This window comes from Pseudophryne corroboree, chromosome 4 (genome assembly GCF_028390025.1).
Source record: "Pseudophryne corroboree isolate aPseCor3 chromosome 4, aPseCor3.hap2, whole genome shotgun sequence".
Lineage (NCBI taxonomy): Eukaryota > Metazoa > Chordata > Amphibia > Anura > Myobatrachidae > Pseudophryne > Pseudophryne corroboree.
In genome coordinates this window covers 846,932,558-846,946,372 of record NC_086447.1, presented here as the reverse complement: position 1 = coordinate 846,946,372, position 13,815 = coordinate 846,932,558, and the positions used below count along the sequence as shown (strand labels likewise).

General features: G+C 45.0%; 1 protein-coding gene across 3 annotated transcripts in view; it reads left to right on the top strand.

Annotated features, from left to right (window-relative positions):
- The window catches only part of MTIF2 (mitochondrial translational initiation factor 2), a 138,657-nt gene that overhangs the window by 62,355 nt on the left and 62,487 nt on the right, over positions 1–13,815 (top strand). For 2 of the 3 annotated variants that reach the window (XM_063918629.1, XM_063918628.1), the window contains exon 6: positions 6,606–6,782. The exons of the other annotated variant lie outside the window; for it this stretch is intronic. In XM_063918629.1, coding sequence (XP_063774699.1) covers positions 6,606–6,782 — 177 coding nt within the window. The remainder of the gene's footprint in view (positions 1–6,605; positions 6,783–13,815) is intronic. 3 annotated transcript variants of the gene reach the window in all.

Here is a 13,815-nt window from a genome sequence, read left to right as displayed (position 1 = left end):
GTTAGCTGAAGAAAATTGTATCTGTAGGCTCTGTGATAATCTGGTTGAAGATGGATGCATAAAGAAATGCCAATCTAGTTTTAATATCCATATGGACCGGCATCCATTGAGTGACTATCACTCTCTAGTGGGTAATGTGTTAAACAAGACCGATTGTTGGGTATGCTCTCAAGTACCTCAGGGTCACAGTAAATCAGGGCTAGTACCATTTCCTTTAACGTTAGGGGAGGTACTTGAGCTAAATGGTGGGAGACCGGTGGACCGGAGGTTTAACATCTCCAGCCCTCCTAGTTTGAAGCTCCACCAATACCATGTGGATAGGTCCCTCATATGTTTTAACATCTCCAATCCCAGAAAACCGGGAAATTGGGAAGTGTCATGGAGCAACCTTACCATGACCTTTTCACACAGAGCAGATAGAATGCCTACAGATACAGAGCTCGTACGCCACATAGCCAGTAGAGGAAAATCTTTCCGGTATCGATATACCTTAGGAAATAGGATTACTAGAGTTGGAGAGGTATCACCAGGATACTGTGCACATATCGTACAAACCGATACGTGCATTAGGCAGATGGAAGAATTAGGGTCAGGAGATTTCACCTGGAAGGTTTGTAACATGGTCATGTCCTTCTCCGTCCCTTATGTTCTCCCCGATGACGCATATTTCATATGCGGGAGAAAGGCGTACAAGTGGCTTGCCCCAAACTCTGAAGGATTGTGTTATATTGGAAAAGTATTGCCTGAAGTGATGACTGTTACACATGACAAAATGAAGGACATACACCGTGGTGCCCAAGCTCCTTATACTCACACTCATTACGAGCACCGAGTTAAAAGACAACTGTCAGAAAGGTTAGAGCATCCGGCCTCTGATCTTATCCATGAATCCACCGGGATTCAGGTTCTGGTAGCGTTAGATTTCACTCGCACCGCTCGAGGTGTGATGAATTATAAATACATTTCCGCACTCGCCAATTTGTTAGATAATATCACTGAAATGTATGATGACACGTTTAGATACACTGGAAGAGAACTTCAAGCTTATAAAACAGAACTAGTTCAGCATAGGATGGTTCTTAATTATCTTACAGCAGTAACAGGCGGATATTGTGTTACATTGGCAACACAGTACGGCATAAAGTGTTGCACGTATATCACAAATAGCACCGAGGATCCGGTAGAGGTCATAGACCAAAAGATGGACGATATTCTCCAATTGAAGTGGGAATTTCGTCGAAAACACAATCTCACCCTTGCTGCTGTAGGTAATGAGCTGACTGGTTGGGTGTCATGGTTGAACCCGCGAAATTGGTTCTCCGGTTTGGGAGACTGGGCTCAAGGAGTCATAATGGATGTTGGAAAGTTTCTACTATGTATCTTGGGTGTCGTTATATCGATTGGATTGATATTTAGATGCGGGCAGGCTTTAATGAGGTGCAAACAAAGTACAAAAGTGATGAGCTTGAGGAGTGAGGAAACCGTAATTAACCTGGATTTGATTTATGACCCAATGATAGAAACCAGGATGTGATGAAAATGCGATTATACGGTCCGTTTCTTTCACCTGTTTTTCTGCTTTTCTCCAAGATACAAAGACCCCCTTGGACGAGGAAGCTGACGAGACGAGATGTATACAGACAACGGATTGACCAAAGAAGAAGATTTGACAACTTTAAATATGGACACTTGATGAACTTTGCCATGGATCCCCAGTTTCCCTAGTATTTTTAAACTCACGCTAGCCCAACATTTTTGTAAATCTGATGGCACTGACAAAGCTTGTTGCTCATGCCTAAGGAGCAAAACAGCGCAAAGAAGACGACTCTCAACAGATACCGAACACAACTTCAACAACAGATGTACATTTCCCTGACATAGAATATCATTGCATTTTTCGTAAGTGTTCTTTATCTTCATCTCTACAACCCTCAGGTAACGACACACATAGACGATAGGGAATACAGGCACAGATATCAGCAACCACATACCTCCCCCATTCATGTATCATCAACTAAAATGTGCATCCCCATTTTGTTACAACCACAGCCGAAATGAGCTCGGTAGAGTTTGACAGCCCATCCACAGACCTGTACCACAGGATAAGAAGGAATTCAAATGTATACTTCGCAATACCTCGAAGCTTGATTTACAACACGTACGGCACGATGATACATGACCCCCCAAACATGGATTCATACACACATGCTTCTGCTATCTCACTAGGTCATACCCTCTTCACACCTTCTCCTCTCTCCTCCCCTACCCAACCATGGAAATCAATTAACCCCTGACTTACATTTTTTTCCTTAAATGTTTTGTGGCAGTTATTATTGACTGCCAAAGGGTGGACTGTCAAAGTCAGAAAAATGTCTCAATGCACGTTGCCATATTTGCACCGCACACTGGTCCGCGCTGCGCGTGCGTACGCTCTCCCGTGGAGGCGCATACCCGCAATAGCGTGCACTCGCAGGCGCGGTATGCGTATTTACGGTAGAGTTTATGTAGTCGTAGCGTGCGACTCATTCGTTACAAATGTTCACAATTAATGTAGTTTATAGATCATGGTCCCTTTGATAGATTCTGAAAGTTTGGTTAAAATACAATGTCCCAGAGCTGAGGAATCCCTCTTTATATCGTACGAAGGGTCTAACAGGAATCATACAGCAGTGTTTGGTACCCATCGGAAGAGTATTTAATTAGCAATATTCCGGTGTTGGTTTGGAGCGTATTAATCGCTCGTGCGAATAGTTATGGACATAAGAAGTTTATGTCCATTTCTATTATTTGCACATACTCAGGTATGCGGCGGGAAACCCAGTTTCCCACCCACCTGAGCTGTTGGAAATCGTCACAGCCCACCTGTATGAATCACCCTATGACCTTTTGTTATGATGCAGGGCCGAATTCCTTCGGCCAATGGACAATGGGATTGTAGGACCAGGAGATTGCATTGTGTGTGGGGCATAAATAGGCAGGCCGACCACATCCAGCTCTCACTCTCTCATCAACGGTTATCTGCTGATAGCCGGGAGCTGGATATCGAGGCGCAGGCGATCATACCCTTTGTGCGTAAGTTTCTCTCCGTTATCATTGTCTTTCTGTGAGCCAATCTCTCTCTCTCTCTCTCTCTCTATCTCTCTCTCTCCTCTTTTCTCTTATATCTCTCATAGTATTATAGCATTGTATTGTATTGCATTTAGGTCAGAGTAGTATTGTCTTTTGTATTTATAGTTTAGTTCTGTGGTTAGGAAGTCTCTGTTATATTGTAGTGTATCATTTGTACTGTTATCCCCTTTTACAAGTATATTAGATATAATACAGTTAATAGGCTTTGGAACCTAAACCAGTATCTGTGTATTTTCTATAGTGTTAAGTGTTCACTTGAGCGTCGGTGACGCTCAAGCAGCTTTGTAGTTAGTCAGGTTACACAAGGTTGCACTTACACCCTGTACTCACATTAAGGTATTCTGTGTATTTCTTTGGTATAAGGTTTAAACATTAAGGTATAGCGTTGTGAGCGTCTGCGCCGCTGGTGACCTCCTCGTGGTCTCGAGCGTAAGCTACGCCATAGCGAATCATTACTCTAGTCATAGCCAATAACGTGTCCTGTGATCCCTGGGCCGTGAGCGAACGTGACGCTTGAGCGTCTCGCCTACGGCTGAGCGATCGTTACGCAACTAGCGTACCATTACGGTACTTCTTAAGTAAACAGCGTACAGTGTTCTTAGCTTCATAAAGGGTTGTTTATACGACAAAGGAATTTAGCATTGTCAGCATCTTCACCTGTGAGCGGATTAGCCACTATCTGCTGCCTCTGCTCCTAGTGCATCTTCACCTGTGAGCGGATTAGCCACTATCTGCTGCCTCTGCTCCTAGTGCATCTTCACCTGTGAGCGGATTAGCCACTATCTGCTGCCTCTGCTCCTAGTGCATCTTCACCTGTGAGCGGATTACCCACTATCTGCTGCCTCTGCTCCTAGTGCATCTTCACCTGTGAGCGGATTACCCACTATCTGCTGCCTCTGCTCCTAGTGCATCTTCACCTGTGAGCGGATTAGCCACTATCTGCTGCCTCTGCTCCTAGTGCATCTTCACCTGTGAGCGGATTACCCACTATCTGCTGCCTCTGCTCCTAGTGCATCTTCACCTGTGAGCGGATTAGCCACTATCTGCTGCCTCTGCTCCTAGTGCATCTTCACCTGTGAGCGGATTAGCCACTATCTGCTGCCTCTGCTCCTAGTGCATCTTCACCTGTGAGCGGATTACCCACTATCTGCTGCCTCTGCTCCTAGTGCATCTTCACCTGTGAGCGGATTACCCACTATCTGCTGCCTCTGCTCCTAGTGCATCTTCACCTGTGAGCGGATTACCCACTATCTGCTGCCTCTGCTCCTAGTGCATCTTCACCTGTGAGCGGATTAGCCACTATCTGCTGCCTCTGCTCCTAGTGCATCATCACCTGTGAGCGGATTAGCCACTATCTGCTGCCTCTGCTCCTAGTGCATCTTCACCTGTGAGCGGATTACCCACTATCTGCTGCCTCTGCTCCTAATGCATCTTCACCTGTGAGCGGATTAGCCACTATCTGCTGCCTCTGCTCCTAGTGCATCTTCACCTGTGAGCGGATTAGCCACTATCTGCTGCCTCTGCTCCTAGTCCATCTTTCCCTGTAAATGCATGACCCACCGTCTTCTGAAAAGTTCTGTGCTGAGGTAAACTGGGATGGTTTCTTTAGATCTACTCTCCGGTCACGTGCAGTAATGCCAAAGTTTAAAAGAAGAAGAAAAATTATAAAATAAAAGTTTTTCATTTGTTTTTATATTTGATCTTCTATGAACCTACAATAGTGTAACAACAGTATATCCTGTAATTTTAGATTTATGAATACAAAGTACAGTAGAATTTTACATTGCAAAAATTAAAACCAATGTCATAGAAAGTAAGTTGCTGTAACCAAGAGAACTATTTCCCAGAGACATTGGGGTAAATTTACTAAGATTGGAGTTCTATTTAAGATGGGATGTTGCCCATAGCAACCAATCAGATTGCAGGTATTATCTTCTAGAAGGTGCTAGATAAATGAGAAGTAGAATCTGATTGGTTGCTATGGGCAACATCCCATCTTAAATAGAACTCCCATTTTAGTAAATTTACCCCATTGTCTTACAGCAGAGTCACAGCCCCTGGCATTAAGTCAGGACACTTAGAGCACTACACACAAATGTACATTATCCATTTATTCTCATATTAGAGATAACCTACAGGTGTAAGTACCACTGACAATAATATAGTATATATAAATAATATAATAATCCTAGGGATCGTCAGCCCATTATAAGACCCTGATAATAAAATTATACAAATTTCATCTTCGTATCCCTGTAAGAAAAATCACACGTGGACTAAAAATTCTACATTCTAATATGTGACATAAGGAATATATATACCACTCTTGGCTGGGTGGTTGCGCTGTAATATATGTACGCCTTGCTCTGCGTTGTGACGGCCTTGGTGTGCGTTCAGTTGCCCAAGTTCTATGTGGAGCTACTCAGTGCAGAATTACACAGATGTTTTGCTGATTCTGAAGTGGCTGCTTGAATAGATCATCATTGCACAAGTCATCTGTGATGAGGTTCATTTGATGCCCCCTATTGCGCTGACCACGCCCATTAGTGTCAGGTTAAGCCGCTTAAACCGACTAAACTAATAGGTGCGATCGGGAAAAGTGGCGTTTTTTTCGCCCAACAGATCACTTTTCACACATTTCAGCTCGCCACACCCGGTGGGTGCGAGCTGAAATGTAGATGCTGGCAGCCGGTCGCGCCCAAACGGAGCTATGTTTGCATATCTCCATTCGGCGCCATCTAGTGGCTGCCGGCCAAAAATCATTTGAATCTTGCCCTCTCCGTGAGAGCTGGTACTGGTGACACTTGTGGAGTGATACAGCTGCGGCTGTGTGATGAGGTTTCAAATGACAGTTGGAAGTACATCAGGCCTGGGGTGTGCGGTCGTTGAGAAATAATGCACGGTCATGTGATGGTACATTGATACAAATTTCACCAACATGATTGGACATTTTAGATCACATGACCATGCATTATTTCCCAAAATGTAAAATTGACCACATAACTTAAATGATATCACATCAGACCTCATCAGCCATGACTTGTACAAAAAATAAAAAACGCGATGCTTTAAATTCTGAAGCACAAGTAGCCAAAAATGTGAATTTTATTAAACATACTCATTTTTCTTTGCATAATGCACTTTTAAGGGCTGATTCTGAGTTGGGGGGCAAAGCCAAAAAAAAAACACAAGTATTTTTGTTTTTGGAACACACCATTTTGCATGTAGCCCACAAATGCTGGACAGCTATATTATTTATAGCCGAGTTTGGCCACGCCCCTCCCAAAGCTAAATCTCTCTGCACATGTTACATCTGGTCCACCTGCAGCACAGCATGGTTTAACCAAGCTGCAGAGCTATTTGTTCTTTTTGCATTGCTCCCTACTCAGTATCAGCCTCTTATTGAGCTACAGAGTATGTCTGTACTAGAGATAAATGCCATGTTTAATTATCCTTTCATATATTTTTTTATTAAGTTTATTTAGCTTCAGGGGACAAGATCACATTTCTCGACACCCCGGGACATGCGGCATTCTCAGCGATGCGCGAGAGAGGAGCTCACGTTACCGATATTATTGTACTGGTGGTAGCTGCAGATGATGGAGTCATGAAACAAACCGTTGAGTCCATCCGGCATGCCAAAGCTGCTAGAGGTAAATGGCAATAGCCAGTTTCTCTCTCACTATATCTAACATAGAATTATTTTCTAGCTAAGCGGCTGCCTACCTACTGTGTGCCATTTACTAAAGCCTGATGTCCCTGGCTCCAATAGATTGTATTAGCTGTTTCTCATGAATATTGGTTCAGTTGACACAAGGACTGTATTCACTGTATAAGCAGCAGTCCCAGTTTAAGGGGGGATTCAATTAAATGCAAGGTCCAGTTGTGAACATTGAATTTTGAGTTAAAGATACTCCCGCACCAGATTTTAGATAATAAGTATTATACAGGGAATATTAATGGCATAACAGTTTGTGTTGACAAGACAAATATTTCAACACAAAGCACATATAAGTGGTGCTGCTCATTGATTTAAATATACATATACAAATTTTACAAAGAGAAAAGAAAATCAACTTTTAATAGCGGCACTCTTTCCCTTCCACAAGAAAATTAATTCTTCTGTAATAGAGATAACATGTTTGATACTTTATTAATACTCTTATAAAATAAAGAAGAAGTTCCAATACCCATATGTGATGTAGATATCTTTATTTTCTCATACGTCCTAGAAGATGCTGGGGTCCACTTCAGTACCATGGGGTATAGACGGTTCCACAGGAGCCATGGGCACTTTAAGACTTTTTCAGAGTGTGAACTGGCTTCTCCCTCTATGCCCCTCCTCCAGACCTCAGTTTAGAAAATGTGCCCAGGCAGACTGGTCACACTCTAGTGGAGCTTTACTGAGTTTCACTAAAAGACTTTGTTAGGTTTTTTATTTTACAGGGAAGCTGCTGGCAACAGTCTCCCTGCTTCGTGGGACTTAGGGGAAAGAAGTAAGAACCAACTTCCTGAATAGTTTCATGGCTCTGCTTCTTGCTGACAGGACACCATTAGCTCCTGAAGGGTACTGAACACTAGCTGCGGCTATGCGCTCACTCCCACAGCACGCCGTCACCCCCTTAACAGAGCCAGAAGTCAGAAGACAGGTGAGTGTATTACCAGAGGTCTGCAGAAGAGAGGATATCCGGTCATCGTGACGGCAAAAGGTACTGTGCAGCGGGCGGGACCGCTGTGCGAGCATGCTCTCCATAACACAGGCACAGCAGGGGGGGGGGGGGGGGGGGGGTAGCTTGAAACCTACTCTAAACTGGCTAAATGTAGCATATGATGCCGAGGCACAGTCCTACGCCGCCGCCAGTATAAAAAATATTGTGAAAATTTCTGAGGAGAAACGCGCCATTACAGGGGGCAGGGCTTCCTCCTCAGTCAGCCAGCACACTGCTCAGCGACATCTTCTTCCAGCAAAAAGCAGGGGAAGAAACGCTGATCCTCCTCTCAACTTCTGATTTTAGTATCAGAGTACAAAAAAGGGGGGAAAGTGTATATTGTGGTATTATAACCTATTATTGGCAATATATATATATATATATATAGAGAGAGAGAGAAAGTTGCGCGGAAAGTCTCTGTGTACAAAGTACATGACACAGGGATTTTTTATTTAAGCGCTGAGTTGTGGACTGGCAATTCATTTCTGTGTCCCTCTGACAGTTTTTACTGTGGGTCTGTCCCCTATAAGCCCCGGAGTGTCTGTGATGTGATTGTGCACATGTGTGACATGTCTGAGGCAGGGAGCTCTTCCTCTGTGGGAGCCATGTTAGGGACACAGAGTTGTAATGTGACACTAAGAGCCTGACTGGGTGAAAGATTTACGCGATAGTGTGAATCATATCAGTAAGAGATTGGATAAGTCGGAGTCTCATGCAGAAAACTGAAAATAATCTGTTGAAGATGTGATTTTAATAGTTCTGCCTTTCATCCACAGGGGACCCCTCTGGGTCACATTAACATTTGCACAAGTACTACAAACTGATACCGACACGGACTCTGATTCCGGTGTCGACACTAGTGATTCCAGGGGAATAGGTCCTAAATTAGCGGAAAACATTCAAAACATGTTGGTTGCTATAAAGGAGGTGTTAGAAGTTATGGAGCCCCCTCCTTTACCACAGGAGAAGGCTTACTTTAGTAAAGAAGTAATGTAACTTTCCCTCCACCTCATGAGCTGAACAGTCTCTTGGAGGGAGTCTGGTTTAACCCGAAAAGAAATTTCAGATTCCCAAAAAGAATTCAGGCAGCTTACCTTTTTCCATGCGGAGGACAGGAAAAGGTGGGAGTCACCCCCCCATTTTAGACAGTGCACTGTCACGGTTTAAAGAAAAAAGGTGTTTCTCCCTGCGCCTGGGACGGCTTCACTTAAGGAGCCGACAGACCGCAAGTTGGAGACTACGTTGTAATCTATTGATGTGGCCAATGGGACACTACTCAGGCCTACCATTGCTTGTGCGTGGGTGAGTAGTGCTATGAAAAAGTGGTCAGAAAACTTGTCATCAGACATTGACACAATAGATAGAGACGAGATACTCCTAACGTTAGGTCATATCAAAGATGAAAGATATTGGTCTCTTGGGATCAAGAGCCGCTACCATGGCAATCTCAGCACGGAGGGCGTTGTGGATTCACCAATGGAATGCTGACACAGATTCCAAAAAGAATATGGAGGCTCTCCCGTGTAAAGGTGAGGCCTTACTTGGAGATGGGCTGGATGCTTTTAGTTCTGCGGCTGCCGCAGGTAAGTCGACATTTTTGCCTAATGCTCCTCGCCGGCGAAAAAAACACCACTCTCAGATGCAGTCCTTTCGGCCCAATAAATACAATAAGGGTAAAGGTTCCCCTTTCTTTGTGGGTAAAGGAAGGGGAAAAGGAAATAAAGTCCACAGTGTCTCCAGGATCACAGGAGCAGAAATCAACCTCTGCTTATGCCAAATCTTCAGCATGACGCTGGGGCTCCCTTGCGGGAGTCCGCTCAGGTGGGGGCACGTCTGGAACTCTTCAGTCAGTTCTGGGTTCAATCTGGCCTAGACACGTTGGTCGTACAAATAGAGTCCCACGGGTATAAACTGGAGTTTCAAGACCTTTCCCCAGGCCGTATTTTCAAATCGATCTTACTATCCCAGACAGGGAAGTGGTGGCAGCAGCAATACAAAAGTTGTGTCAGGATCAAGTCTTTGTCCTGATTCCCTTGTTACAACAAGGAGAAGGGTTTTATTGCAAGACTATTCGTGGTTCCGAAGCCGGACGGCTCGGTCATACCGATTCTGAACCTGTATACTCTGAATCTCTACCGGCAAAGGTTCTAGTTCAAGATGGAATCTCTGAGGGCAGTGATTTCCAGTCTGGAGGAGGGGGAATTCATGGTGTCAGTGGACATACTTACATGTTCCCATTTATCCTCCGCATCAAGCTTATCTGAGATACGCAGTGCAGGATTGTCATTACCAATTTCAGACGTTGCCGTTTGGACTCTCCACGGCACTGAGGGTGTTCACCAAGGTGATGGCAGAGATGATGGTCCTCCTTCGACAGCAAGGAGTCAATATAATTCCTTACCTGGACGATCTCCTGATAAAAGCGAGGTCCAGGGAAAAGTTGGTGCAGAACATTGCACTCTCCCTGACAGTACTTCAACATCATGGTAGGATCATAAATTTTCCAAAGTCACAATTGGAACCGATGACAAGATTGTCCTTTCAGGGGATGATACTGGACACAGAAGTACAGAGGGTATTTCTTCCAGTAGAAAAGGCTCTGGAAATCCAGAGAATGGTCAAACAAATTCTGAAACCAAAAAGAGTGTCGATTCATCAATGCATTCGGTTGTTGAGGAAGATGGTAGCGGCCTACGAGGCCATAAAGTTTGGCCGATTCCATGCAAGAGTATTCCAGTGGGACCTATTGGACAAGTGGTCCGGATCCCATCTACACATGCATCAGAGGATAATCCTGTCATCCAAAGCCAGAATTTCGCTCCTGTGGTGGCTACACAGTTCTCTTCTCCTTGCGGGACACAGGATCGTTATTCAAGACTGAATCCTGGTGACCATGGATACAAGTCTCCGAGGCTGGGGAGCTGTCACACAGGGGGAGAACTTTCAAGGAAGATGGTCAAGTCAAGAAACTTGTCTTCACATAAACGTTCTGGAGTTGAGAGCCATTTACAACGGCCTTCTACGAGCGGTGCATCTTCTTCAAGATCAACCCGTACAGATCCAGTCGGACAATGTAACAGCAGTTGCGTACATAAACCGTCAGGGCAGAACGAAAAGCAGAGCGGCAATAGCAGAGGTGTCAAAGATCCTCCTCTGAGCAGAAAGACATCCAAAAGCTCTGTCTGCAATTTTTATTCTGGGAGGGGACAACTGGGAAGCAGACTTCCTCAGCAGACACGATCTCCATCCAGGAGAATGGGGCCTCCACCAAGAAGTCTTCGCAGAGTTGACAGGTCTTTGGGGAATTCCTCAAATAGACATGATGGCGTCTCGTCGCAACAAGAAGCTTCAGAGATATTGTTCCAGCTCGAGCGACCCTCAAGCAATAGCAGTGGATGCACTGGTGACCCAGTGGGTGTTCGGTCGGTATAGGTCTTCCCTCCACTTCCACTTATACCAAAAGATCTCAAAATCATAAGAAGAACAGGAGTTCAAACGATCCTCATTGTCCCAGACTGGCCAAGGAGGGCTTGGTACCCAGATCTTCAGGCATTGCTCATAGAAGATCCTCGGCCTCTTCCTCTTCGCGAGGACCTGCTGCAGCAGGGGCCGTGCGTGTATCAAGACTTACCGCGGCTACGTTTGACGATATGGCTGTTGAGCGTCGAATCCTAGCCCGAAAGGGTATTCCCAAAGAAGTCATTCCCACTCTTATTCAGGCCAGGAAAGGAGTAACGTCTAAACATTACTACCGTATTTGGAGAAAATATGTGTCTTGGTGTGAAACCAAGAAGGCTCCAATGGAAGAGTTTTCAGTTAGGGCGTTTTCTCCATTTTCTCCAGGCGGGTGTGGATGCGGGCCTACGATTGGGTTCAATCAAGGTCCAGATTTCGGCCTTGTCCGTTTTCTTTCAGAAACAATTGGCTTCCCTTCCAGAAGTCCAGACATTCGTGAAAGGGGTTCTGCACATCCAACCTCCATTTGTTGCACCATGGGACCTAAACGTGGTGTTGCGATTCCTTCAATCGGATTGGTTTGAACCTCTCCAGGAGATAGAGTTGAAATTTCTCACTTGGAAATTGGTCATGCTGTTGGCCTTGGCATCCGCAAGAAGGGTGTCTGAGTTGGGGGCCTTGTCTCACAAGAGCCCTTACTTGGTTTTCCATGAAGATATGGCTGAGTTAAGAACTCGTCAACAATTTCTTCCAAAGGTGGTTTCTTCTTTCCATATAAACCAGCCTATTGTGGTGCCAGTGGCTACTGATACCTTAGCTGCTTCAAAGTCTCCAGACGTGGTCAGGCTTTGAGATTCTATATCACAAGAACGGCTCGGATAAGGAAAACAGAGGCTCTGTTTGTCCTGTATGCTCCCAACAAGATTGGGTGTTCTGCTTTTTAGCAGACTATTGCGTGCTGGATCTGTGGTACGGTTCAGCACGTTCATTCCACGGCAGGATTGCCGGTGCCGAATTAGGTGAATGCCCACTCTACTAGAAAGGTGGGTTCATTCTGGGCGGCTGCCCGGGGGGGGGGGGTCTCGGCATTGCAACTTTGCCAAGCAGTTACTTGGTCAGGGGCAAACCGTTTGCTAAGCTTTACAGGTTTTGACACCTTGGCCGATGAGGACCTACAGTTTGGTCAATCGGTGCTGCAGGGTCATCCGCACTCTCCCGCCCGTACTGGAGCTTTGGTATAACCCCATGGTACTGAAGTGGACCCCAGCATCCTCTAGGATGTATGAGAAAACAGGATTTTAATACCTACCGGTAAATCCTTTTCTCCTAGTCCGTAGAGGATGCTGGGCGCCCAGCCCAGTGCGTACTTTACCGTACTTTTGTTAATTTGTTAAAAATGTTTCAGCACGTTTGCTGTAATGTTCATGCCGTTTTCATGTGTTTTGTTGAATACCATGTTGTGCGGCATGGTTGAAGTGTGAGCTGGTAGGAATCTCGCCATTAACTTAAAAGTAAATCCTTTCCTCGAAATGTCCGTCTCCCTGGGCACAGTTCCTATACTGAGGTCTGGAGGAGGGGCATGGAGGGAGGAGCCAGTTCACACTCTGAAAAAATCTTAAAGTGCCCATGGCTTCTGCGGAACAGTCTATACCCCATGGTACTGAAGTGGACCCCAGCATCCTCTACGGACTAGGAGAAAAGGATTTACCGGTAGGTATTAAAATCCTGTTATCACATATGATGTATTATATGTCCCCATATTTTTTAGGGATCATGTACAGTGAAATATAAAATTAATAGACAGAATAACGTGTAGAAAAGAAAATAAATTCTCGTGATTAGAGATGTTTTAAAATATTTTTTTTAAAAGCTAGTACGCTGTCTTTATTCTGTGAATTGGTCCAATACATGTGATTTAAATTAGTGGTGGTCATTCCGAGTTGTGTGCTCGTTGCCGATTTTCGCTATGCTGCGATTTGCTGCTAAATGCGCATGGTACGCAGCGCGCATGCGCTTAGTTATTTAACAAAAAACTTAGCAGTTTTGCTGCTGTTCGTGCGGCGCTTTTCCGTCGCACTGCTGGTAACTGAGCCTTTTCCGGGAGTGTGCTAAAAAATGCAGGCGTGTCAGGGAAAAACGCAGGAGTGGCTGGAGAAACGGGGGAATGGCTGGCCGAACGCAGGGCGTGTTTGTGACGTCAAACCAGGAACCAAATGGACTGAGGTGATCGCAATCTAGGAGTAGGTCTGGAGCTACTCAGAAACTGCAAGGAATTATTTAGTAGCAGTTCTGCTAATCTTTTGTTCGCTATTCTGCAATGCTAAGATACACTCCCAGAGGGCGGCGGCCTAGCGTGTGCAATGCTGCTAAAAGCAGCTAGCGAGCGATCAACTTGGAATGAGGGCCAGTATTCCTTAGATAACCACTGGCTATTATTGCTAGTGATGTCTGAGGAGGGTTACAGATGTAGCAATATTTGCATGAAGTTAACAAATTCTTAGTTTAATGATCAGATTGCAAC